Raw genomic sequence first — 27,681 nt, forward strand, 5'->3', positions numbered from 1 at the left:
ACATCATGTTCATTTTACGAGTCATTGTCGCACATTTTGTAAAACACGGTACGTTTTATCATGTCTACGTTGTGATTGACACATTTCTACCATATGAGCATGCAATCTTCTCTGTTTTGTTTCCAGTTTCGAAACAAAATGACCCCAAATGTTCAAAGGACACTTCACAAAACAACAGGTGATGCCACTATGGCATTAAGTGACATTTGGCATTAAGTCTGTTGTGCAGATTTGGTTGTTGGCTCCTTGTGTACTGTCTTTACAACCACATAGTATCTATGTAGAAGTACATATACTTCTTATTTATCCATAACAACTTTTTCGGTAAAAGCAGCCTCCTTTTTTCCCTCGCCAACAGAACTGTGGCCATTCTGAACTCGATCACACCCATCAACGATGTCATTCGAGTGATTTTGTGCAGTATTATTGAGCTGCCTTACAAAGCAGTAAAAATGTCCAGCTTCTCCTAATTAGCTCATCCACTCCCTCCCTCTGTCCGCTGACCAATGGGGGGCTGTATCTGGTGTGATAAAAGGGCAGTAATTGGCCGGTCATGTTGCAATCAGGGGCTCTTTTTTGCTAGCCTGCTGGAGAGAGTTCAAATGGTGAAGCCATCCAATAGCAGCTTTGTCGAGGACACACAACACGTCACTCTCTCGCACAACACAAACACAGTGACCCAGAGAGGGTGAACAGCTCTCAGACAATTGATAACTGCTAATCATGTGCTCTAAAAATAGCGTCATCATTAGGCAGAGCAGTAGTAACACAAGGTGAAAGGTCATCATGCATGTGTGTTCTGTGTATTGAGTGTGAGAGTGACAGATAAAAACAGATTGAGTGTGAATGAGGTAACTACAGAAGCGGGACCCAGTGTCTCATCACTGACAATAAGTCTGCCTATGGAGATGTCAGTGGTGAATCAGAACAAACTAAAGTAACGTGGAAAGTGTTAAACCATGACTGCAGATTATACTCATGTCAGACTGAGTCGAATGAACTGGTTAAAATGAAGCAGCAGTCTCTTGGGGTTAAAATGGAGCCAAGATAGAAATCTTAAAACTGCAGTTCCTTTGGTGGCCACTTGAGTCTGGATCCCAAAGTGAGTCAGTCAGTCCACACACTTCACCACGACAGGATAAAAACCATGTTGTGGGCCTGGTCTGGGTTTCTATGGATAGTTTCCCCCTGTTGTAACATCTCCACAGAACAGGAGGTTTTTGTCTAATTGATCCATGGACACTGAATTAGGGGTGCCATGACCTCGAATGACTCAACACAGTTTACTGTAGTGCAAAACTAGACCTCTCCATTGTGTTTAAGGTATCGGTCTTTTATGGAGCTTTTTCATTAAAATGATCTCACTAAAAAGAAGCACTCCAAGAGCAAAAACCCTCTGCCAAGCTCCCTCTCTGGGTAGTATTGAGTTTTTCTGTACAATTTATGAATTCAGCTTCCAAACCAAGCTTGACAGTGTTACCTCACTTTCTCATCCAAATATGGTAATGTTTAGCTAAAAAAAAAAAAAAAGACATCAAACTGAAGTTTCAAAATGGTATCAGTTTACTACTCTCACATTATGAAATAAGTGGAGACTGCTAAGGTACATTAACAGTCATCTAAGTACAGATGATGAGTTATTTTAGTTTAATTTCATTTATTTATTGTTTAACCATCAGAGATGGAGAGACTCAATCTAGCCCCAGCCCTTCACGCCCTACACAGTGGAAGTCCCTGATATCATTGTGGTTCTTCCCCAAAAAGAACCTCCACCGACTGCATTTCACAACAGGACTATCACTGCAAGCTGGAAGGGCAACAGTGCAACTACACCAAGCTTGCCAAGCATGCAGAAGAGAAGAAAGACTACGAGAGTCAGCTGCAGTTCAAGTTCAAGATGACAGAGCTACAGTTAATCTGCAAGATGGGAGACTCGTTGTGTTTATTTCTCACTACTTGTTAATGAGTACTTGTAAATGGTAAAAAATATCTCCTTTCACACATGCACACACACACACATACATATTCATAGATATGCATATGTATATATATGTGTGTGTCTGTATGTGTGTGTGTGTGTGTGTGTGTGTGTGTGTGTGTGTGTGTGTGTGTGTGTGTGTGTGTGTGTGTGTGTGTGTAAAATGACTTTTAGTTATATTTTAATAACAAAAAGAGAATGTTGAAATAAAAATAAACATCCTTAGCTTATTTCACGAAATCCAGATGGGCATGTTTAATTATCTTATTATGAAAACAGCTGATTAATTGAAATGAACTGCATTTATTTCTGAGAAGCAGTGTCTGCTTTTTCAGCAGGGTTACGTTCAAAAAGGAAGAATCTGAGTGTCACTCTCCCTTTGCAGTGATTATATACAAACACTGACCGGCAGTAAAGTGAATGTGTGAACAGAGAGCTACAAGCTCGATAGGAATGTGTGACAGCTGACTGCAAAGGTGCAAATATTTGAGTAGAATAATTTAACACCGCTATGGAAACATGTTGACTTACTGCAGCTGTTCAACACAACCAAGAAAAGCAGAACACAAATGAACAGACAGCACATTTATTTTAAAGTTTGATCTGACTTCAATATAACACATGTGCACGTGTTTGACCTCCAACTAATGAAAACAGCAGCTAATGAGCAGCGTCCTTGATCGGTTTCTCCACCTCTATTCACACCGGACATCTAATAACCATTAAACCAGCCCTGCTAATTGTTTGGACACGCCCACTCATTTAACTACTGGACATGTTATTAATTTCTCATTGCTGTGTCCACAGCAGAACAGAGGCTGTGAATCCATTCAACTCTGTTAATGAAGATTGTCAAATCATATGAACTGCTGCTGTACCCCTGGATTTAGCTGCAGGATAATATCAGTCGGTGCTGGGAAAGTCGTTGCTAGGAAAGTTGCTAATCGATTACACTTTACAGATTACTAGATGAAAAGCTAATTACATTCCTGTACTTTAATTACTCATGACAAACTCAAAAGCCTCCATACTCACATATCACATCTTACTACAGTATAATGATCATAGCATATATATATATATATATATATACACACACACACACACTCTGTCTCGGCCTTAACTCTCTTCCCAATTAAAATGACATTTGACGACCTCCCCATATCCTTAGTGACAAGATTTGACTGTCTTGATTGTGTATATCAATAAAAATGTGGTTTGACTAAACTATGAATTATGACTAAAGAAGGACAATTTAGAAAAGAGCTTCAGTGGTTGAAGTAAACACACACCATATAAGCAATTTCATTAAAAAAAATTGTCTTTACAGAAACGCAAATGAAAAAAATTCAGTTTACAAACAATATTTACTATCATTAATCATGACCAACTCAGTACCCTCTATAGCCACATCTCACATACTTTCAAATATAGAAGCCAAAAAAATGGGCTATACTTACAGCACTTTTTTGGTTCTCATTGATTTTACTTTTATGAGATTTTATCCCTTTATGTCGCCCAAACAGACTGAAAGATTTCTGTAATCTTATAAACTTATTACAACATTACTCATCAGAGCTAATTACATGTCTATATTGTAGCTTCTTTGTTTTTTGGGGTTCTCACTGATTTACTTCTATTTATTTACTTTGGGTCATTGTTTTTTATTATTATTATTATTATTTAAAAAAAAAAAGTAAAAATGACCAAAAATATAAATGATATCATTGTGCAAATGATGATTCATTGTGTGGTGAAAGCCTCAGATCCTCTTAGGTTGATGTTTGATTCCAGAGCCATGATTTTCTTTCCTGTTTATTTGAACCACTCTGGTTTTTACTATAAAAACATGCCTTATCCTTTATATTCCGTCTGCATGATCTACATACCATAAGGAATCTCTGGCAAGTTGAAGTGCTGCAGTTACTTCCTGTCATTTTTTAAAATGTGTAGTACGTATAATTGTGTGTGTGTGAGCTGTAACAGCATCCTCCGGCATGTGAGAACAACTCCCCTGGCCAGAGTGTGTTCCTGTTAAAACCCATCTGTGAAATCACACGACTTATTCACTGCGATCTGACAGCAGACCTGCTGCTATTTCCCTCCCACACCCCTCTCTGTCTCTGTCGCTCTCTTAAAATATTCTGGGTGTCTCTGTCTCGCAAAGAAATTCACTTCAAACCGTTAGGCTTTCATTAGCGTTAATGTTGCATGAACAATGTTGATATTAGCACTTGACTGATACGGTTCTGTGAAGGTCGACATGGACTGAACGAGTTCTGCACGGAGGCCTTTGAGCCGTATTATGCGAATTTATTCTTCTGTGCTTTTTTACACTTTTGTGACAAGTGTTTAAATTGTTCAACGTTTACCTCAGACTTTTATTTAAGGTAGAAAAAACTTCCCTTAGCAACAGTATATGTGGAATTAATGTAATACTGACCAAAAAACTGCCATAATATGTAATTAAACGGCACTACACAGAGTTTATTACAGAGAATACACATTTGGTCTTGTGTTAAATGTGGTCAGTTAATCCATCTTTGCTACTGTTGTGAAACTGAGTACATCACCTTTATGAGATAACTACAGATTGAAAGATTTCAATTTTATTTATATAGCAGCAAATCACAACGATGGTGGCCTCCAGTTTGTTTTATTTTTATATTTTTTTATGTACAATATAATACAGAGAAAACTCAACAACAATCATACGACCCCCTATGAGCAAGCACATGGCGACTGTGGGAAGGAGAAACACCCTTTAAACAGGAAGAAACCTCTAGCAGAACCAGACTCAAGGAAGGGCAGCCATGTACTACAACTGGTTGTGCAGGGAGGGAAACAGGACAGACAGGACATTAATTAGTCGATAATCTTAAGCACTTATTACAAGATTTCCTACGTGAGCTAAATGTATGCAGACTAAAAGGGGGTTATGCTCTGACATTTTTTTCTGTAATAATTTTATTTGTTTGTTTTCTTAAGTGGACAGATGCATTGATTACGACACACGTGTAGGCATGTGCATGCATGGAGGTGGGAAAAAAAAGGAGTTACATGGACATGTTCTTAAAAGCATTAATAAATTGCTCCATATAAAAAACACTCTTCTGCATATATAAGTAGTCCTGCTTTGTAATGCTAACGACCGAGCACCAATCAGCATCCTCCGTGAAGTCAGACTCAAACTCCAACACTTTGGAGAGCAGTTAGATATGTACTGATAGACAGTATAATGGTCCTTGTTTGGCTCTGCAGCCTCAGTGGCTCGGTGCAGCATTGTGGATCTCCACAACAGAAAACGTCTACCATTGCCAGCTGGAGTCCAAGATGCTGCGGTCTGTCTAATGATGGGCTGAGAGACTGACTGCAGAGCAAAAAACAGCGACTGGTCAGGGAGGGCCAGGATAACTGGTTAGCAGTGACTGGAATTTTAACATGAAGAGCCAGATATTTTCCATTATTAAACCTGTTTCATAAACCTGGCTAACCCCTGCACCACCATGCCATACCCCACACAATATCAATATTTCATTTTTTTAAAAAGCCACACTTATTGTTAAAAGAAAGTCATTGTGGAATATTACAAGGGTATTATCAACAAATTTAAATATACGCAGTATATCCAACCGGGTCATCTGTGCTATGTGAGGAACCTATTGAGCTCTCTGCTATGAATTGTTGAGTTACTCTGTTACTAATTAAATCCATTTTCCATTGCATCAATTAACACGTTTTTTTATGCTTTGCTTCATAAAATCTGGTGTTAATTTGTTGTATTACAGTAATCACTGTTCCATTATTAATATGTAACCGTACGTATCAAATGCTCTAAATCTAATCAGATTATCTGCTTTCACATGGGCTGCTCACAAAAAGCTGTAGCTCATTAAGTAGAAAAGTTTTTGTAATATTTTAGTTCTGCTTCTAAGATAGCATCGTTAGTGGGTCGGTTCATCTATTGCTTTGTACTAAACTGTTAGAGAAATAACAGAATGGATTATTTTTACTAGCTCTACAGAAATTGTTTGTTTGTGCTGGTGTTTTGTTCCTGATACTTCTTTTTTTTCTACACGCACATGTAATGCATATGAAGCCTAAGTGCTAACCCATGAAAGAAACTTTATCCTCCCAAGGTGAACAAACAGAAGCTTGTTGACTTTGTAAACCCAGTGCATTTCTCTTTTTGTTACTTGTGTGATAAAGTTTACCAACTTGTGTTTACTGTGGCATTGCTTCTCCTTGTTGCAATGCATTAAAAATCAAATGAGATCTCAAAGATGCAAAAGATTTGAGCCGAAATCTTGAAATGATTAACACAAAGCAACTGGCATGACTTCCTGTCCTAATTTGGAGAAAATCCATCAGAGCATCCTCACATCCCAAAATAGCTTTCTAATTGAGAACGAAGGTGATGAGGCTGCTTCACAACCCCCGATGGCTTCTAAATGTTCAATAATGCCCATCAGATGATATAGGCCATCATAACTAATTAAACTCAGGTAGCTCTCTGCATTGCATTAGCTACGTTTTCACTGTCCGGTGTGAACCAATGACACACTTTAGTTGTTTTTCACTGAGCAAATAGCAGAGCAATTCATCTGACACATTTCAAACACAGAGGGCCAGACACAAATTATTATCTTCAGCCTCTTTCATAGACATTATCCTCCGATAACAGCTAAATAACAACTAAGTGAACATTAAAGTGACACAAAGTAATCCTTTAAAGAGGGAATAATAAAATGTTTCTCTATCAAAATAAAACTTCAGATCATAAGCAGTAAGATACACCTTTGTTCAATTCTCTGCCCTCTGGGGTTTTTGCGGCTACAGCTGTATTTGTTCTGATATGATCAGTACTGTTGCTTATATTAGTTGATGTGAGCTCACCTTAGGGGTGTTCTCTTGAGAAAAAAGGCACAGCATCAGCAGCTTTTTCCGAAATCATAAAACAGGTTGTCATTACCTTCAAAAGCAGCAAACTTTAGCATTTTCTCATCTCTGCATTTGCAACAGAATCACTGGCTCTCGCTTGCATGCGTTCACCAACAACTCGCATCCAACCTCTTTAGACTGGAGTCTTTAACGAATTTCTTAAAAGCTATTAAGAGCGAATGTGTTTACTCAATAAAGCTGATTTTAATTTAACACAAAGCTGTTTCAGATTTCGATGTTGCTGGAAAGAAGCCACAAATTGTAAAATGTGGATCCTTCATTTACGTTTTAAACACAGCAGCACAGACAGAGTTTCACAGTGTGCAGCAAACATCAGTGTGACCTAGTCAGTACATGACCTAATATGAGATATAGCCACAATGAGGAGTGCCGTCCTCATTTTCATTTCGAGATGTTTTTGGTGCTTTTAAGATGACCTATTGTGCTCATTTTCATCTTTATATTTTTATTATTGGATTGTATTTGAGCAGCTTTGCTTGATTCACAGTTAACTGGGCCTAAGTTATGATAATAGAGAGAGAGTTGAAGGCACCACAGACAACTAGTCATACCTTTTATAATTCTTTGAAAACTGCCTGAAGGGTGAATATGTTGTTGATGCATGATAATATGAAGTTGTCATAAAAAATTGAATGTCTGCTCAGAGCCTCACAGCCACTGTCTGATAACAATTTTTTTATCCCTAGGATATGAGAGGATATAATATTGTAGAAACTGTAACACCTGATTACTTGCACATATGCTCCTCCCCCTTTATGCTAACATTCTTCTGATTGGTTGCCCCTCTCAAGCTGAAAGTTTGAACAGCACATGAGGCAGGGCTTGGTGTGCCTGAGATGAGCATATTTAAGGATATATTTAAGGATAAGAAATAGAGGAAATGTTCAGAGCAGTCTGCATGAATAACTTGCACACTGTTGTGCAGCTCATTATTTGAAACTTTGGCCTTGTTTAACATTAGTGTCCATCACTGTAAAAGCATACATCTTCTAGAAAACAAGAATAAAAGGATGCTTTTTGGTCTTCCCAAGGCTGATAATGTTCAACATCATGCCGGATTCGTTCATTTGCTAACTAATGCCACAAAAAGTACAGTGTCAAGCTGAAGCTCCTTCCGGGATGCTAGCGTTTACATTCTTCATTTCTGAAATGTCTCATGTGTCTGCTCTAGTATATCTGTGCAATGTGTCTACACACTAAATTCAGTAAACCCTGACGATGGGCGTGCTTGTTTGATGGTTCAGATAGACTGTGATGTCTGTTTGTGCGACTGATGGGACTGAAAGATAATAGGCATGAAAACAGAGAACGAGAGGGAGGAGGAGGGAGCGCTTGTGCTTAAGAAGTGTGCTCAGGGAGTGGACGAGGTGAGGCGAGAGATTTTTGGATGTGATTTAACATCAGTCTAATATAAAATGGCAGAAATAAAGGGAAAGCGTAATAGGTCAATTTCGAAGAGTTGATTTCTTTAGCTGTCTACAGACCAACTTTATGAAGAAAAATAAGAAACACATTTCTTTTTGCACTCAGATGATTAAATTTTAAAAGCTAGAAGGATAATAGTGTAGTAAAGGCTAATGCCCTTGCACTTTGAAAGAAAGGAATTCAGTTCAGATCAGCAGTACAATTTCATGGATTTTGTTTCCTTTGCTCCTCCAAGTTTTATAAAATTCTGCTTGTCCTGCATAATCACACACACACCCCATGACTCAACTCAGGTTGTTGAATGCATGAAATATGAGCTGTTACAAGCTTCAACATTTTAAGTGTCTGAAAACTCATTTTAGACCTTTGTACTAATGCTAATTTGCCTGTAAAGACACATTTGTGAAATCTTTTTGTTTTGTGGAAACCCTAAAAACAGTTCCTTCCTTTTCCCCAGTTGGCCCGTTTATGCTCGCTCTGCGGTTTCTTTCCTCAATGTTTAAAACACTTCAGGCCAACTATCGATTTCATGAATCAAACAGCATCTGAAGGATCACATTAACCGTTAACTGTTGTTCAGTGCACGTTGTCTCCTCAGAGTTCTAACTCAACCTGTGCGACCTCGGCTAACAAACGAGCGCACAGACTCAAAAACACACCTCAGGGGGGCGCTTATATAACTAGCACACAGATTTGGAGGGAGGGTGCGGGGAGGTGGAGTAAATAAGATGGGGGCAGAACAAAACTGAATGAGGAGAAACCTGCAGAGAAATTACATTTTAAACTGTGTGAATAAAAGTTGGCACTTTAAGCTGGTTTCATTTAAAGACACCAGGGTTTTGATGTAATCACTGCATTATCTTAACTAGGTAAGCAAGAATGTTGATTGTGTTTGTCTGCATTCGTGTGTTCATCTAGAGAGATTAACAATTTCACGTGATTAAATCAGCTGTTGTATGAAATTCATTCACATGCGCCCATAGCATTACACAAAGTTGTTGTGTCTTAAAAAAGCTTTTGCAAAATGTAAATTGCAGTATGTTGACGGGTTGATGGGGTTACACAGGTTGTGCAGTTTCTCCAGTTGCAATCTTGGGTTGGGTACCTGGATGAATATCACCGGCTGTGTTAACATTTTTGATTTTAATTAACTTATTTAATGATATGTCTCTTTGAGAATCCAACTAGGTAAATAATTAACTTTAATTCTTCCTTTTTGTATTGTTTTGCTACAGTAGAATAGAATAGAATAGAATAGAATAGCCCTGTATTGTCATTGTACATGTACAATGAAATTAAGAAGAGTCCTCTACAGACATTTATCGAGATTCCCACCGACTAGCAAATGTAGTTCCATTGAAAACTGTGCAGTGCTATGCTGTGGTTTCTGGGCTTTAAGGTGTATCAGTTCCTGTTTGGTAGGCATGTCAGAAGTGTAACCCAATCAGGAGTGACTTGTATTAAAGAAAGAACACACACATTGAATGTGCAGCCACATAAACACACTTCGTCAATCAAAAACGTTTCCCAACAAATTACTGGATTACTGTGCAGGCCAACCTACACATTACACCTCATGAAGCTCCCGGTGCACAGATGATGTGCTGATGTTAATGCCAGCACTTGGTGACCCTGCTCTATAACTATAATCACTGCCAGCCTGCAATAACATCACTTAAAGTTGATCGTGAAATATCAAGGATGGCAAAACTTTCATGAACTGGCGTGTTACAACTATGGGATTACAGCACTCGAATACACTTGGTGCTTTAGAAAGACCCATTCGTTCACAAATGTTTGCAAGGGTAGTAGTGTGACAATGGGACTGAAAGCACCTGAATTCAAATACTAACTCTTTACCCCTTGAAAGCCTATGAGGAGTAGCTCTTGAAGCTCAGACCAGTCAGCGACTCCTAAGTAACCACTGGTCTCTAGGAAAAATGTGTATTCAACAAGTAGTTTACAAGTGTTTGCAGACAAATCAGTGTCTTCAACGCAAACTACAGAGGACTGAAGCAACATGAGAGCAACCAAAGAATCCTCTTTGCAACAGGCAATATATATTTTTCCCTGGTGGCCACAGGTTGGCAGCGGGGACTGGTCTCTGTGACTAATGCCTGAATTATGCTTCCGTAGGAAATCTATGTTGTAACTTACGACATAGCCAGAAACCTGTCTTAACCCCACGCCGTAACCCTCCATGCCAGAGTCTTTGCAGGGTGTATCGACCCAATGTGTAGTTACATTTTCAGGAGGTACAGGTCAGGTTGAAAGGAAGGTGGCATCGTAGGGTTAAGAGGTTAAGAGGGTTAAAATCATAGGTTGTGGTGTAAGTTTCCCCCGAAGCATAATTCAAGCTCTAGGTCTAAGCTATTGTTTCACGCTGATAATTTATAAGCACATAATATCCCAACCTATTTGTTTATTTAACAAGTCCTTCACTCAACTCTTCCATCGGTTGTCCTTGCAAATTGCCACCAACAAGAACGGAGAGTGCAGGGGGGGAACTTTTCATCATAATGCCCATCGGCTAAATTTAGCAACACAAGGCTAACATTAAATGTTAACACAGCTCAATGAAGTCATTTTACTTTATAAAGACATGAAAATTGCTCACTTTCTGATCTACAGAAGCAGAGTTCTTGTGAAAATCCCTCCTCACTATCACCTCCTCCTTTTCTTAACCCCCCTACATCTCATCTCTTCAACCTCCATCTTCCTCCCTACTTCACCACATTAATCTCTCATTAGCAGCCTCCCTCCCCCCTTTTCCTCTACATCCTTTCTTTCTCCACCAGCCATAATACACACACATACACACAAGCGTTCACCGCTGAAAGGTCTGTATATTTTCACCCATGCGGAAGTATCCTCAGACAAATGAGGGGCACAGGCAGCCATTTAAAGGGCAGCACCACAGTGCAGAAGAGCCCCTCTGAACAGAGCCCATGGACGGAGAGATAACGGACTTAAATAGGACTAACATGCTGCACACTCAGATTGTGTACAGGCATGCCTAAAACACAAATGGGACAGCTTTTTCATGCTTAAAGACAGCCAAGGAAAGCAAGTGTTCAGGTGTTAGCAGCAGAGAAAATGTAGGTTCTACTGCGCAGCTTGAGCGCATATAAGAGGAAGAGGCTGCTTGCTATCTGGATCTGGAGTGACTCAGAGCACCATGCTGAATACAAATGACTCGATGCAGATTAGGATGTCACTGTTTCAATGAAGGCAAAGGCAGGGGCAGCATGTAGGAGGTCATATTAACCCCTTCCGCCCACACACACGCCTTTGAAAGCCTTTGATGGTTAAGAGGTTACCACGGAACGCATAACAAAGATCGGCCGCACGAATGAAGTGCAGATGAAAAGGTAGCACACACCGCTGAAGACTCCACAGCTGCTCAGAGGCATATTGATTCATTTTATTTTCTACATGAACTTGTGAGAGTCTGTCCAAATCTAGATTTAATTTGAAGCTGATAATGCACACGTAGGGATCTAATACTCACTTTCACTCTAACTGGGCACCTCAATTACATAGTGCCCTCCACTGCTGGGGGGTTAATTTATTCAATATCCTTTTTCCATCCAAACCCAATCACTCTGCTGTCTACTACATAAAAAAAATCTCACCTTTTCCCCTCAGTTCACCCAACTCTTCTATCCAACAATCTGCACGTGAAGTTATTAAAGGAATACATATGAGTGTTGGTAGGTTCATGTTTTAAACTAAAACACACTAAAGTAAGACACACAGCCACTTATGCAATATTTTGCTAATTCAATGAAGCAACTTCCAACAGGGCCCGAGCATTTAAATCTTTTTCTAATAATATTATACTCACAAATTTAAATATTTTAAAATCTATAAACTACTCAAAGTACTGTAGATCCAATCTGACAAAGCACAGAAATTCCTAATATCTCCCGTCTCACTCCAAATACTCAGTCAGGACTCCTTGGCATTACATTGACTTCTGTATTGTGAAGAGGTGTATTAACAGTTGAAAAGGCAGTGTGACCAAAACTAAACAGTTAATGGAAATATAATGAAACTAAATGCAAAACACAAAGCACCCAGCAGGACACAAACCGCTTTCTTTCAAGCTATTGTAAACATTGCCACAGTTACTGTATCAAGGCTCTGATAAACTGTCCTCGTTAGGCAAAAATGTATATTCTGCGGCCAGCTGTTAGTGTTTTTTTTTTGTGAAACTGCTTTGGTTGCCAGGGGATTGTCTATCAGTTCATCAACCCATCAGCAATGTCTTTACTGAGGTCACAGAGAGAGCTAGCTGAGGGGTAATTTCCTCGCGACTTCTTTATAGGCGTATTTTTGAAACACAGAGCCCCCTGCTGACCATAAGAAAGAATGCAGATTTGGGGCTGACACAATATGTTCATCTTTGTGTACAGTCTGTGTAACATAAATAATTGGCTCAGCTTAAACTGTGAGATTCCTTACTGGATGCTTTTAGTGAATTTGTGATATTAATAAATCATAAAAGATTCCAAACCTGAACTGTCACCTTACATAAAATCCCGGGTGTTCTTCCAGTGCAGTCTCAGCTTGTCAGCAACAAAAAAGACTTTTGCTTTCAAGTTCCTCATTTCATTCCCCCTTCCTTTTGGAAAATCTGTGCTTAATAAATAATCCCGCAAAGCACTTCTGATGCTAAATCTCCTCGGTGACGTATTTCTCTAACCTACTCTGTTGTGCTGGAAGCAGATGGACTATCCCGACCTCTTAAGAACTGCATTTGTCACATTGCCTTTGTTTTCTACCTATTCTCAGTAATGATGTGCAGAGACTGCTGTCAGAAACACCTGGACGTTCTTACTGACTTTCAGTGTGAGAGGGACAAATGGCTTAGACGCCACACCATTCAGGTTCAAGGACTCGGGACACTAACGGAGCAACTGACTGTCCTGAACTTTAACACATGACCAGGGGTGGCACTGTGACAGCAAGGCAGGGAGCCATGAAATGATCATGCTGGCTCAGTGCTTTATAATAAATCAGGCATGTACTTCCACCCTTCCCACACATTTAACAACAGGATTTTTCACACTTAAAGGTGGTTTACCAAAAACACACCAGGTTATAGGCAGCTCATTGAGGCTCAGGCCCATCCAGAAAGGTCGCTATAGTTTTTTTTTATAGATAGATAGAGATATTTTTTCAGTGTTTGTACAGATTACCATAGAAAAGATGCCCTTCATAGAAAAGTGGCAAACCTTGACACTGGCAGATGGGTTACAGCAGCAGAAGACCACAATGGCTTCCAGTCTTTTCAGCTAAGAACAAGAAACTGAGGCTATAATTCATACGGGCTCAAAACTGGACAATAAGAGAATGGTCTGATCAGAGATGGGCAGTAAAGTGTTACAAGTAACGTATTACTGTAATCTGATTACTTTTTCAAGTAACAATTAAAGTAAGGGATTTCTGTTGCAAAAAAATATATTACTGTTACTCTCCTGTAGGTACACTGCGTTACTGCGTTATTAAACCGTGATTTTGCTTGTGAGAGTGTCTCATGACAATGACGTACGAGTGTGCAACATCTGTGGCAGCAACAGATGTGTGCAGATCAACAATGGATACTATGGAGTGTGGAAGAGAATACGACCGTGCAGCGTTTAAAGCGTGGAAGCACTGACATCACTTTGAGTTTGATTCTGTAAAAAGTGACAAAAACATTAGCGTCTTCTGTACACTCTCCGTGGGAAGAAAACGTCTTTCTAAAGCGAAAACTTAAACTTCAAATCTGAGCAAGCGCCCAGCACGCTGCCACGAGAAATGTAAAATTCACAGAGAAACCCCCGGATCCTCCCACTGACATGGCCGCTGCAGCATCAGGCAAACCTCCACCTGCTCCACTCCTGCTAAACAGGTAAAAATAGATTAAAGAGCGACAGGACTTAGTGCCGCTGAATCTTTGATTTTATTTATTTTTTGCTGTGTTTTACTTGCATCTATTTGAAAGAGTAAGTGTAAACACCAAAAATTATTTTATTCTATATACTGGAATATACAGAAAATAGGTTTAAATGTTAAACACACTTATTCAAGTCAAAGACTGTTGGATATAATTAAATTTTCGCTTAATGCAATGTCCATAAAGTTAAACGTTTAAAACAAGTTTTAAAAAGAGACTTTTTTCATTTGATTACATTTTATATGATTGATTATGCAGAAAAAATAGAATTGGGCTGAAAGGTCTATTGCTTTATTATTCAGGTTGTGTATCGTGTTTTTAAAAAGTAATAAAGTAACTAATTACTTTGGAAAGTAATCAGTAAAGTAACAGGATTACTGAGAAGTAATCAGTAATTAGTAACTATTAGTAACTTTTGCTGTTTTCAAGCAACTTGACCAACACTGAGTGTGATGAGTCTTGGTTTCTGTTGCAACACTCAGATAGTAGGATCAGAATTTTTGTGGAAACAACATGAAAGCAGTGTTTTAGGTTGGTCGTTGTGGTGGAGGATATTGTCTTGGAACACGTTGGGCACCTTGGTGTCAGTTGAGCATCGTTTAAACACCACAGCCTACTACAGAACATTGTTGTTGACCACGCCCATCCCTTCATGACATCATCTGATAGTGTATCCTGCCGGAAGCAGCTATGTCACAAATCTAAAACCAACCCAATTCTTGAACATTACAATGAACTCAAATGGATTCCAAAGTCATCAGATCTCAGTCTAACAGAGCACCTTTGGGATGAGTTGCATTATGGATGTGCAGCTGACAAATCTGAAGCAACTGTGTGAAGCTAGAAAGTCAATATGGACCTAAACATCTGAGCAATGTGGCCAGTGAGTGTATGTGTAAGGAGCTAGTTATTGTTTCATGAAGAAACGTATTAGTAAATTTCCTGGAATGTATTTGACAAGTAATCTACAAAGGCTCATTTGCTGGCAGAGGTCCAGCTTTCCTCCACAGAGTTGAGCTCTGCAAATAAATCCTCATGCTGCTGGAGACTGTGGATACCACTGCCACAACACAGAGTCTAACAAATGTCTTGACCATTTGTTTCATTTGTTAAAGATAATTATACGGCAGTGATGCAATTAACTTGATATTGATACATTACCGGTTTTTTTGCTGTATAAATGATTAAAAGATATATTTTTTAGTGGCTGTCACTAACACTAGTAACCCCACTGTGAATAATAAGGAGGTTAAACTGTAAATCAAACAAATGCAGGAGAATTTATCAGAGCGTCTGGGTCTACCGAATGATCATCAATGACAATGGGAACATACAACAATATTTGTCCTCGGCTTCCCACCAATTATCCCCATCAGCCTTCCTGACAGCAGCACAGCGAGCCACTGAATGGACTAATCTCTCTTCACAAATTAGCTCAGTCTCTCATCTCCTCTTCCCAAACGTACGCTATGCCCTTAAACGCCACATGGTCACACTGCCTATTCATAACCATTATCTCGGGGCCTTTGGTAATGGAGAAAAAAAAAGGGGGCCGAGAAGAAAAACGGAATAAAGACACTGAGAAATGTAAAACGGGAGGTGAAAACTGGCAATGTGGTTCGATCTCAGATTCCCCGCTGCCCCTGAGCTATCAGAGCCATTGATTGGTTCATGTAATTCTGCTCTGATTCGGCTTGGCCAATCAATGGACTGCAGACCGACTTCCTGTGACTGTGCAGCCATTAAAGTGAAGGTGAAAATCCCATAGTTTCATACACTTTACTCCCGTCCGTGCCTTTTTTTATACGTCCAAGAATCTTCTCTTTCTGCATTCTCATTCAAAGAGATGCTTCTCTTCACACTGCAGTCATTGACTGAGTGGATACAAAAGATGGTGTAAAATAATACAAGAAACTGTGGATGAATTTCTAAAATGAAGATGTCACATTCTACAAATATTGGTCTCTTTTATCTCAGAGCAGCTTCTTTTGTCCAAATACTGACATTTTTCACACATCCACAAGGTTCCTTCACTTATTGAATGTATTATTTCATAAAATTACTCACTTTAGATCCTGAACTTAAACAGTGTATATATTTAAGTATTTTTAAAGTATTTTTAAACCAAACCCACAACATTATTAAAGTATTTATGTATCCCTACAAACTGCTTTAAAATATTACAGTATTGTCTGCTGCAAACCTCCATTCGCTTATTTTGCTTATTCAGTTCTTGTGCCTACTTCTCTTCATTTTCACTTGCAGTATTCTGTCTGCTGCTCGCATAGCTCGTTTCCCCACAGAGATCAATACAGCTTCATCTCCTGTAATTTCAGCTCATTAATAGGCAAAATCTTGTGGATGCATTGGTTTTAGTTTTAAACGTATTTGAGCTTAATGCTTCTGTCAGCATGGCTTCAGTGATCCTCCACAGAGAGCTGAAAAATATACTGTTACAGAAGGAAAGCAGAGCTTCTCGTTTATTTGTGGAGCAGGACGAGTGAAGTACAGAACAGATAAACCTACAGATGTTTTCAGGTTCTCAGGACATTGTATGAAGATCACCTTTGCACATGTCACGCACAGCAGGTGCAGGTAACTCACCTTGTTTGTCTTCTAACTGTTGGAAGCGCTTTGTACTTTGTACAAGGGAACCAGCAGGTTAAAGACCAGCTTTCATGGGGTCAGGCTGGAATTCTATTTAAGATTCTGGCACTTTTACAGTATAACACAGCAATATTATTAAAATTATTTCTTGCACCACCCAGGATGCTGTTCAGGAGTGTTATTTTATAGACGTGCAATTAAGAGTGTTACAAGTAGTTTATCTTTATTTGGTTTATTGATGTCTGTGCTGTTGAAAACAGTTAACAGTTGTCTTGTATAAAGTTTGCATTTTACAGTTAATGTGCGTCCTCTCTCAGTCCCTCTACTGGCAAATTATATAATACATAAAAACTCGAAATGTCACTCTGGGTAAATATTGTCTTTTCTCAGGCATAAAATTAAGAGTGGCTTAATGTTTAGCACTAATACGAGTCTGTCAAGATTCCTTTTTAATACATTACTATTGTTGTTGTTATTATTAGGGGGTTTCCACTTTAATTAGATGCCACACAGAGAAGAGGGGGATTGATTGTGGAGGAAGATGCACAGCAAAGAACATCTGGTCCGACTCAAACCTGAGCACTTAGCCCTGTGGCTTATGGTTACCGCCGCAACCCAGTGAGCTAAAATAATACCATGTAGCAAAATGTCTACACTTTTTTTTGCTTTAGTACAGTCCAATTCTACTTCTACTGTTTCTTCTTTCACAGCAGCAGATTATCCAACTCCATCTCACTCATCCTTAGCATCCTCTTCTGTTGCACCAACCCTCTGCATGTCCTCCTTCACTACATCCACGAATCTTCTTTGTGGTCTTCCTCTTTTCCCCCAACATACCTTCAATCCCACCTCTTTACTTTGTCTCCAGACCATTCAACCTGAGCTGTCCCTCTGGTGTACTCATTTCTAATCTCGTCCCAGTGAAAATCTGGACATCTTTAGCACAGCCTCCTGCCTTTTTGTCAACGTCACCATCTCCAAACCACACATCACAGCAGCTCTCACTACCATCTTGTAAACCTTCACTTTCACTCCTGCTGCTATCCTTCTGTCACAAATGACCCCAGATACTTGTCTCCACCCGCTCCACACTGCCTGCACTCTCTTCTTCACCTCTGATGTGAAGAAGCAATGGATCACTGTCCATTGCTTTGGATTGTTGACACCGGATTTTTAACTAATACACCATCATTATGCATGCATCTTCACACAGGTCTCCCTCTCATTCACACACATGTATTCTGTCTCACTTCTACTGACTTTCATTCCTTTTTATTCCAGAGCATGCTCCAGACTGCTCCCTACTCTCACTGCAGATGTCATCTGTGAACATCATAGTGCAGACACTCCTGCCTGACCTCATCTGTCAATCTGTCCATCCCCACTTCTAAAAGTACATTGTATTACTGCTATTTTGTCATAATGTTATCTAATCCCATTGCAAAAAAACAAAAACATCCATAATTGTCTCAGAAACCTGTGCCTCTGACGGTTTTGTAAATGATATTTAGTGAGAACAGACTATATATCAGTGCGTATATCGAAAACAGAGACCACTTTTAACTGATTTGGAGTCATTTTCAGGGGCCAGTTCACCCAAATGTGAAAATTAAAATCCGTGGAATTTAGAAGCTTAGAGGAAACGGGAGCTTGAAATTATCATGCAAAATTAAAATGTAAGACAAAATACCTCAGGGTGTTTCAAAACATTTAACTCTCTTTATCTGATCACAGAATTTCTGAGCCTTCTCTGGTCATCACACTCACACACAGACGTGTACGATTCCCCCCCTCCATTACCAAAACAAACATAAAAGCACTTCATTGTCTGCTTAATTTAGTCATTGATTTTTTTTAACACCAGATCACACCATGGATAGTAGGAGACGTCAGGCTGAAGTGTTTTATGGTCTTTGCGGGAACCCCCACCATCCCTGCAGACACACACACACACACACACACACACACACACACACACGGGCTGAGGAGAGAGTGAGAAAAAGGGAAAAAAGAAGATGCTTCCCCAGGGATCATCACTAAAAATCACTGCCTACTACTGTTAGGAGATCTAACCATGGGAGTGTGTGAGTGATTGTTGTTTGTGTGTAAAGCTTCTGTCCCCTTTGGCATGTGTGGCTTTGCTTAGATCAGATGTGAACCAGCAGACACTCACAGACAGCTGTGCCGCCACATCCTCACACGCACGCACTGAGCTGTTTGGAGAGACACACGCAACCCAAAAATGTGTCATTTTGGGGATGACACTCTTTATATTACTATAATTTAACCTCATTACTATTTATAGAACCTCTACCAGCACAAGCAAACACAGAGGGTTTATCAAGTAAATACCCATCTTTAAAAGGATAATTTCACTATATTGCACTATATCTCTATCCATAAAGATAGCACAGTACTCACCATGTAAAACAAAAGCTAAGTCCAGCTAAAATATAAATAAATACCCTCTTACTTCAGATGAAGTCTGTGTGTACCCAACTGTGCTATACTTAAATTTGAACTCCGAAGCTGGTCTGAAAACTGTTTTTATTTATTTCACCATTCACTTTGTTTTCTGAGCATTTAATTACCCTTGTTATTAACGTAAAACATGCATTTCTACCCACATAAACAGGTCACGGCAATGAAAAGTAACACTTCTAAAAATGCTGTGAACCTACTGCTTTAACTTGGTGAGTACAGTTCCAGGATCACTGGGAACTTAAAACTCCAGTTGAAATAAAACATCATTAAACACTATTTACAATATACCTAATACCATACTGTTGTTCACTTGTTGCCATTTTCCAGAGAAACCCCCCCAAAAATGCAAAATCTGGAGCCATGTGACAAACTTACAGGCGTTGGTGACGGCGAAGCTGTTGGCCGTCTCGATGTTGTCCACGTGAGGCACCAGGTTGAACGGGGCTTCCGAGGCGTTCGGGCTGGTGTTGTGCAGGAAGATTGCCAAACGAAAGGCGGTGTACTCCTGATCAGTGTTTCTGATGAACAGACCGCCTGAAGAGAGGGAGGAGACATCAGGGCTCGATGAAGAGCGTGTCCACTGTATCTCGCCGTCAGGTTTAAACCTATTCTAGACAGATTAGTTATTGCTGACTGCAGCACAGAAACACCAAAGACAATATATTTAATCCAAGTCAGTACCCAGGCATATTGCCCATATGGGGTACAACTTGTTGCTATCTCAGCCCCATCTCCACTGTAGTTAATAAGATTTCAAAGAAACCACAAAACTGTTGGGAGAGTTTTCAATCTTTAGATCACAGTTTAATAAAACCTCTCCTGCTGAGCTGAGGGCTACCTGCAAGATTCTCATGGGCTCAGGGGCTTTTGGAAACAACCCATACAGTGGTTACCGTTTCTGACACTCAACAGGATGATGATACTGAAAAAGGCTCTGAGATACAGAGATAAAGAGTCTGCATACTAGCATGCTCAGGACAGCTATGTTTGGACACAAGGTCCATCTGCAGGTATATTGATATGCAGCAGGTGGAGAACTTCTCCATGTGCTGCTACGCCAAGCTCACCAATGACGGAGAGCACCGCAAGAACTATCGCTGCCAAATGAAGCACAAGTCTGTGCCGGAGTCTGCCTGCAGGAAGAGAAACTCACTGCCGAGGCAGCTGAACGTGTTGATCAGTGATTTATTTGATATGCTGAATATTTGCAGATGAGAATATTATAAAAAGTAACTAGTTTGTAATTTTTTAAGCAAGCATGCACACATCACATTGAAACATCCACAAGTCCAAGAGACCTTGAGCCAAACCTTGATTGGAGGTAAAGGAAATCTCTAGAACAGGGGTGGGGGAACTCCAGGCCTCAAGGACCGGTGTCCTGCAGGTTTTAGATGTGTCCTTGATCCAACACAGCTGATTGAAATGGCTAAATTACTTCCTCAACATGTCTTAAAGTTCTCCAGAGGACTGGCAATGAACTAATCATGTGATTCAGGTGTGTTGACCCAGATGTATATCTAAAACCTGCAGGACACTGGCCCTTGTGTCCTGGAGTTCCCCACCCCAGGGGCCTGTGCTTCGTACCGCGCTAAGTGAGTTAGCTGGATTAGATTGTTGACGATTTCGCGTGATCCTGGATCGTTCGGTTCCCCGAAGCCCATCCGGGACTTGCTGTCATAGCAACAGAGCCGTAAGCGTAAACCTGCTGGGGAGCAGGTTTACTTTATGTAAACAGGATTAGATCGCGGCCACGCAGGTATGCCCGCGTCATTCATACGAAAGCAACAGCGATATTCCACCACTGTTTCACCATAAATAAATAACATCAATGTAACTAAAGACAATGCAGCACCTGATCCATTTATTGATTTCACACAGGTCATTTCCTAAAAAAGGGAAATGTACTATTAACATTCTATTACATGTATGTGATTATTACAGATGTAATTCATATTTCAGAGTAGTAATTGTAAATTACTTCGTGTAATCAAGATGAGAGACCACGGCTATAAAAGTGAAGGTGGATTTGGGAAGCCTGTCGCAGCCATGTCCTGTCCGTTTACGCGAGCAACCCATTGCGGAAGGTGCAAGATTGATAAGGAGAGTCCTCAGAATTCAGCGTATATTGCGGGACAGACAGGATCCTTTAGCTCAGCGCGACAGTGTGCTCATAGAGAGATATCGATTTTCCCGTGAGGGTATTATTTACTTAACCAACTTGTTGACGAGGGGGTGCAGGACCACCACCTGTCTTTTTTTTTGCTCTGCCCTTTTCTTGGTTGCTGTTATAAACAAACAGATTATTTCAGGCTCTCTTTCCAAGAGACGACAAGCAATATAAGTGATAAATATTACCATTCTGTAGAATATTCTTATATTTCACTTTTACTTGTTCCCATGTTCTAGTGGGTCCTGTTGTGGCTCTAATGTGAAAGGGGATATAATATAACATATTATAATATAATATAATGTAATATAATATTGGATAATATGGTGTGATATGATAAATCTACCCTACCACCTACTGGTGTTGGCCAGAGGGGCCGATGGCGCAATATGGCAGCCTGGCTTCTGTCAGTCTGCCCCAGGGCAGCTGTGGCTACAACCGTAGCTGCCTCCACCAGTGTGTGAATGTGGGAGTGAATGAATAGTGGCATTGTAAAGCGCTTTGGGTGCCTTGAAAAGCGCTATATAAATCCAATCCATTATTATTATTATTATTGAATTACTTACGAGTTTGATTTGTCAGCAACTTTCTGCCAGCCCTCTCTCCTTGCTTTTGCAGCCTTTGCAGTGTTCCCTTGCGTTTTAATTAAACTCTGAAACTCCTGAAATCCCTCACTCAAGAGTTCTTGCTCTGCTGCCGAAAAATACCGAGCGCGCTCCTTCGACATTTTCGCCGACCAATCAAAGGGTTGCCGATCAATGTTTCTACTATCGATGCGTAGCCCCTGTTGGGCCACCCAGTGATCTCACATTACTTCATCCAGCTATACTAATCGTCAACAACAGGTGTGTTCGGGGAACCGGAATAGCGAGCTCAGAGTTAGCGCGATGATTTGGTCTTGGATGTTTCATTTGATCTTGGATGTAGTAAGCGACGTACGAAGCACAGGGCCCTGGTCTAGAAAGACGGATTTATCCTCTGCAAACCACAAATGTATACCCATGACTGTGCCAGCCTGTCACGTAGGTGCTGAGCTTTCAAAACTAATCCTGAGGTCTTTCCAGTCTACACATAAGTAGCTGACCAGCTTTACAATTAGACCTATACTAGCTTGTTTAGGGTTTAAAACAGGTGATATAACGCACCAGAACAAACAGATAATAACGTTTTTTCTCGTGATAACAACCTCACATCAAAGGTTCAAAAGATTTAAGGCAAATTTTATTAGCTCTTCACAGATGTTTGTTTCAAAGAGAAATCTCTATCATAAAAGAGGTTCCCACAACTGACTCCACAATGTGTAAAATGTAATAAAAGGGCAGTATCGCTCTGGTAAATAATGTCTTCAACTTCCTGCAAAGGCTAAAAAAATTTAGATCCTCTGAGGTACCACTAGGCTTTGTGGCAAGGATTCAGTGTGTTTAACATGCAAGGTCGTCTTTGTCTCGTATTAATGCAAGCAGAGAAGGTGATAATATTCACAAAATATCCTTTTGTATCAACTCGGATTTTCATTCAGTTTTCTATGCAAGAGTGGCGCCAGTGTCATAAATCAGTTTGGCATCAGAGATAAGATTTTTGTTTCGTGTCCTCTTGTATTACAGCCTCATTCATATACAAAGATCTCCACTAAGCCGTTCGCGGCTGTGCAAATGTCAGTAGTGTTTTTAGGTTAGAAGCAGTTTGTTTCACATTTCAAAATCTGACTCAAGGCTATATTTCTTAGGATGAGACAGTGTAAATGTCATTTAGAGCAAAATGCCAGTGTGTTCTTTTTATGGCTGGCCTCTTTAAAAGGTAAACTTTAGAATATTTTACCACTCTGTGGAGACCAGTCATCTAAGCCCCCTTTTGATTTTAATCTGATTTCCATTGTGATGGGTTTTATGTTTATTCCTAACTTGAAATTTATCCCTTTTCCAGCCGTTGCTGAATCGAAAAGAATAAAATTAAGCACTGACCTAAATCCAGCTTATTTAGACTTCTGACATTCCCTTCATCTGGATTCAACACAAAATGAGATCCAAACACTTCGGGGGCCTCAGACTTTGAAGTTTCCTGACATATGGTTCGCTGAAAACAAGACCCAAATGGCTGCAACGTGCCTGTTTGTTTGTGACCCCATTACCACCTGGATGACTTCTGATCACGTCTTTGAATTTAATCCAAGCTACGTAGTGTGCTCGTGTAAGTATTCCATGTTATCTTTTTCTAAATTTCTATGTAGAATAGTATCAAAAAGGAAACAGCTGGTGTCATCTCCTCTTCCTATAGTCTTGCTAATTAGGCTTACATTCCTTATTGTGAATAATCAATAACAGGAGTAATAGCTTGGCAACCCCACTGATCAGCTTTAAGCTTTAAGTGGGCTTTAATCTGAAAAGATTATTCAACCTTTACAGTTTGCATTCATACTTGGCGTAGACCTGTCAGGGAGCAGATCCTGATATATATATATGTTCCTGTATAGTTCAGTTTACAGGGGTGATTCATGTTAACACTGCTCCATTCAAGTAAAACACCATGAGTGCAATACATACTTGACTTTTAGCCACAGCTAGTGTGCAGTCCATGTCCCTGGTTAGGCTTTTAAAGTGTTGTGGTTTGGCTGACCTGGTTACAGCACGTTCTGTGTGCATTCACACCGGCATTAATGTGTGCTACTCCTTACCCAAAAGACATCCAGATACACATGAAATGTTCCAGTAGCAGGTGCAGCTGGAGCCTTAATGTGAGATAGTAACTTCTATTATTGCATGGAGAATTATTTCTCAAAATCATGGCTCGCTTTTGTAGCGGATTTAAATTTGCATGCTTCGAATGCACAGAATCTAAATTTTGTCATCCATTCATCCACTTTATTAACCATCTATCCCAGCTGCCACAGGGCAACAGGCTGGGAACACTTTGGAAAGGACTGCAGTCTATCGCAGGACTAATGCAGAGAGACAGACAAGCATTCACACCTAGAATCACCAGTTAACCTAACACACATGTCTTCGGACTGTGGGAGGAAACCGGAGCACAAGCGGGAACATGGAGAAAACGCAAAGTTTACACAGAAGGACACCAGCCAGGTTCAAACCCAGAAGCTTAATCATCATAAAGATTAGTTTGGAGTAAGATCTATAAGGTTCAGATTTCTTCCTATCAAAGATGCTCCGCTGCCATGCAGTGTATGATAAGACAGGATGCTGACAGACCTCGAAAAACTAATACAGGTCAGAAAATGAAGGATGAATGGGATTTATAATTCTGAGGACATCTCTGCATCTGTTGGCAACTGTGGAGCATGTTGGCCGTGACTCTATTTGTCCACTTGTTTCAGTGTCGCTTGCGTGTGTACAAAGCAAATTTCCTGCTGCTAATAAGTGTTGATTCGTCGGTGACGATTATTTGAAACTGACAAGTGTTGATCGGGGGAGATGTTTGCCCTCTCTGAAGGCTGATGCGATTCAGAAATTGCTAAATGTAGTCTGGCGGGTGTGGATTTTTACACTCCCAGAGGACAACTAGGCCTGAAACTGAGAAATATGATGACACAGGGATTACATCAACAGTTTTTTAAATAACTGGCAGCAATGATGTTTGTCAAGCGATAATGAGAATAAGTTAATTTAAAGAAATACCAAGAGCCCGATTATCATAGCTGGGAAATTATGAGTAAAATAACCCCCCCACACGCGCCAGTTTCGCTTACGTCAGCAACAAATTAAATGTTTCACACGACGGCACAGCAGTTCCACAGACGCAGGTTTAAACCCCAAACAACGCAGCTCGAGAGTCCTCAGTTCCAGGGGAGCCTGCTCTGTAACTGACCCTGACCTCTGCCCTCTCTGGGTGGCCCGGGGATTGGAGTATCACATTGATATAAAAGGACAAGGAGAATCATTTGAACAGCTTGTCATTTTTCATCAGCCTGACTTGTATCTGATGTGCCTCAACTCCATCTACAAGCTGGGGTGCAGCTGAGGGTAAAACCCAGCAAAAAAGAAAGAAAGTCAGTGTAAGCAAATATTAGATTTCAGAATGAAGCTTGAAACAGTTGGAATATAAACCTGGATACCAGATTTTTTGATTCTCTGATGACTGTTTGTTGAGGATGTGATGATTAACCAATGATTAACAAATGGAGGTCACAGTTGGGCTCCTTTTTCTCCCCCCCCCCCCTAGAACCTTGCTTTAAAATCTAACCAGTAAATCTGCCAACGAGTGTAATGAAAACCGTGAATCCGTCAGTGAGAAACGTAAATTTAAAACACAGAGACGCTGAAAAAGAGAGAGTGAAACTGATGGAAAAAGATTTGGGGGGAACGGTGCAGCTGCAAGGCATTTGGGACCCGTGGCAGCGGTTTGTTATAGGAGCGGGATCTGCGAGAGTGTTAACAGCAGTCAATGCACAGGCAGCCCGCATGGGGAATACACACAGACTTTGCTGCTCTGATCTGCTGCAGTGGCGGAGTGCACCGGGATACACACACATGCAAAGCGCATTAGGTGTGTGAGTCTGTGTGTGTGTGTGTGCGTTTGTGTGTGTGAAGCATGCACAGCATCGACAGAGCACAGGACCCAGTCTTTATGGTCATGTTTTAAAGACAATTAAAAGAATAAAAATAAGGCTATGGGGGGGAAATCCGCAATCCCCACTTTGACCAGTGCCGGGGTGCTAAACGGCAGGTCAGAGGCAGCAGGTAGGACGTCCACAGATTCATTGACTGGTTTTATTTTGTGCTTGGATCTACCATAAAACGCTCACACTTACCGATCTGAACGCTGCTCGGGAAAGCACCCATTGCCAGTCCCCAAAAACCCGAGAACATCAACAGAATCAAATCGCGAGAAGAAATCCTCATTTTGTTCAGGTTATAAACTGATTAAAGACATCGAGCAGGTTTAATTAACACCCCCGGTGCAAAGCCAACATCACAAGGGAAAACAAAAAACAAAAAACAAAGAGATTAAAAAAGGGAGATGAAATCAAATGCCGGTTAAATATCCATGTCTGCTTTGGGTGGCTTTTTTTTTTCTTGGATATTCCCCCCGCAGTGCCGCTGGTTTGTGCCGTCAAACTGCGTCCGTCCGTCCGGCGCTGGAGATTTTGCGCACACCACCAAGAAGAGGAGGGAGGGAGGACGAGGGGTGGAGGTGGTGGTGGTGTTGTTGAGGGGGGTGGGCATCAGCCAGCGGCGGTCAGTGCGTCTGGATGCGGCTCAACTCACATCACAGCAAGAACACACATGCGCCTTTTTAGCCGACCCGGGCAGACAGGCAGGAGGGGCGTCAGTCAGTCAGTCAGTCAGCCCGCTCAGCAGCACCGAGCGGCGGAGAAAGTCCCCGCAGCTCCTTTAACACCAAAACTTCCAGAACCGCTGCGAGTGGCTGCGAAGATGGATGTCTGACAGCGTTTTTCTCTCCCGCTCCTCGCTGTCGGATATCATCCCGGATAGATCGTCTCGCACGGGCAGATCAACTTAATCAAAACCCCGGTGTGTCCTCTCAGTCACTCTGCACACAGCCTTTAGGGCGCAATTTAAGATAAGCTGCGCCAATTTCGGCAATTAATAACATTCTAATGAGCAAGCTCAAATTCATTTGCGGGGTTTGTTTTCTGTGAACTGCCTCTTAACTTAAAAAACAAAAAACAAAAACTCATGCTGGGTCGCTTAAGGTAGTCAGACTGTCCCTTTAACGGTTGCTACCATGTGACATTACTTATGCACATGTACAAAACCGCTACAGCAACAGATTAACAAATAAATTATTGTTTTTTAAAGCTTAAGAAATACATTAAAATAAATGTAAATGAGGGAAACGTTTGAACACCGCCAGCCTGTCTCACTAAAGTTTGCACTATTCCTTCAAGCTGCAGGAGCGAGGAGCTAAAAGTTTTGTCACTTTGACCAAATAACACAGACTTTCAGTAGCACCGCTGGCGGTGGAGTCCCCGGGTGTGCAGTTTAAGCAAACTAATTTGGAAGTTTTGTCGCCATCCTCCAAGATTAAATAAAATCCAGTGATAGTGAGACTTTAAGGAAGTGTAGCCATTAGTCTCCTCGGGGTTCGGCTAAAGCAGGAACTTTAGGAGACACTGGGCTACTTTCAGTTCAGGTTCTG

General features: G+C 40.6%; 1 protein-coding gene across 4 annotated transcripts in view; it reads right to left on the minus strand.

Moving 5' to 3' along the window:
* The window catches only part of LOC146700728 (glutamate receptor 4), a 157,649-nt gene extending 131,154 nt beyond the window's left edge, over positions 1-26,495 (minus strand). For all 4 annotated transcript variants that reach the window (XR_014922600.1, XR_014922599.1, XM_085470954.1 and 1 more), the window contains exons 1-2: positions 26,330-26,495; positions 19,776-19,934 (exon numbers count right to left, since the gene is read on the minus strand). Coding sequence is in view for 2 of the 4 variants with exons in the window: in XM_085470954.1 (XP_085327080.1) it covers positions 19,776-19,934; positions 26,330-26,420 (250 nt within the window). In the remaining 2 variants the exon portion in view is untranslated. The remainder of the gene's footprint in view (positions 1-19,775; positions 19,935-26,329) is intronic.
* Between the last annotated feature and the right edge of the window lie 1,186 nt (positions 26,496-27,681).

Source organism: Copadichromis virginalis, linkage group LG10, assembly GCF_057382275.1.
Source record: "Copadichromis virginalis isolate Kocher_CV1m ecotype Utaka linkage group LG10, C_Virginalis_male_GT1.1, whole genome shotgun sequence".
NCBI classification, from domain to species: domain Eukaryota; kingdom Metazoa; phylum Chordata; class Actinopteri; order Cichliformes; family Cichlidae; genus Copadichromis; species Copadichromis virginalis.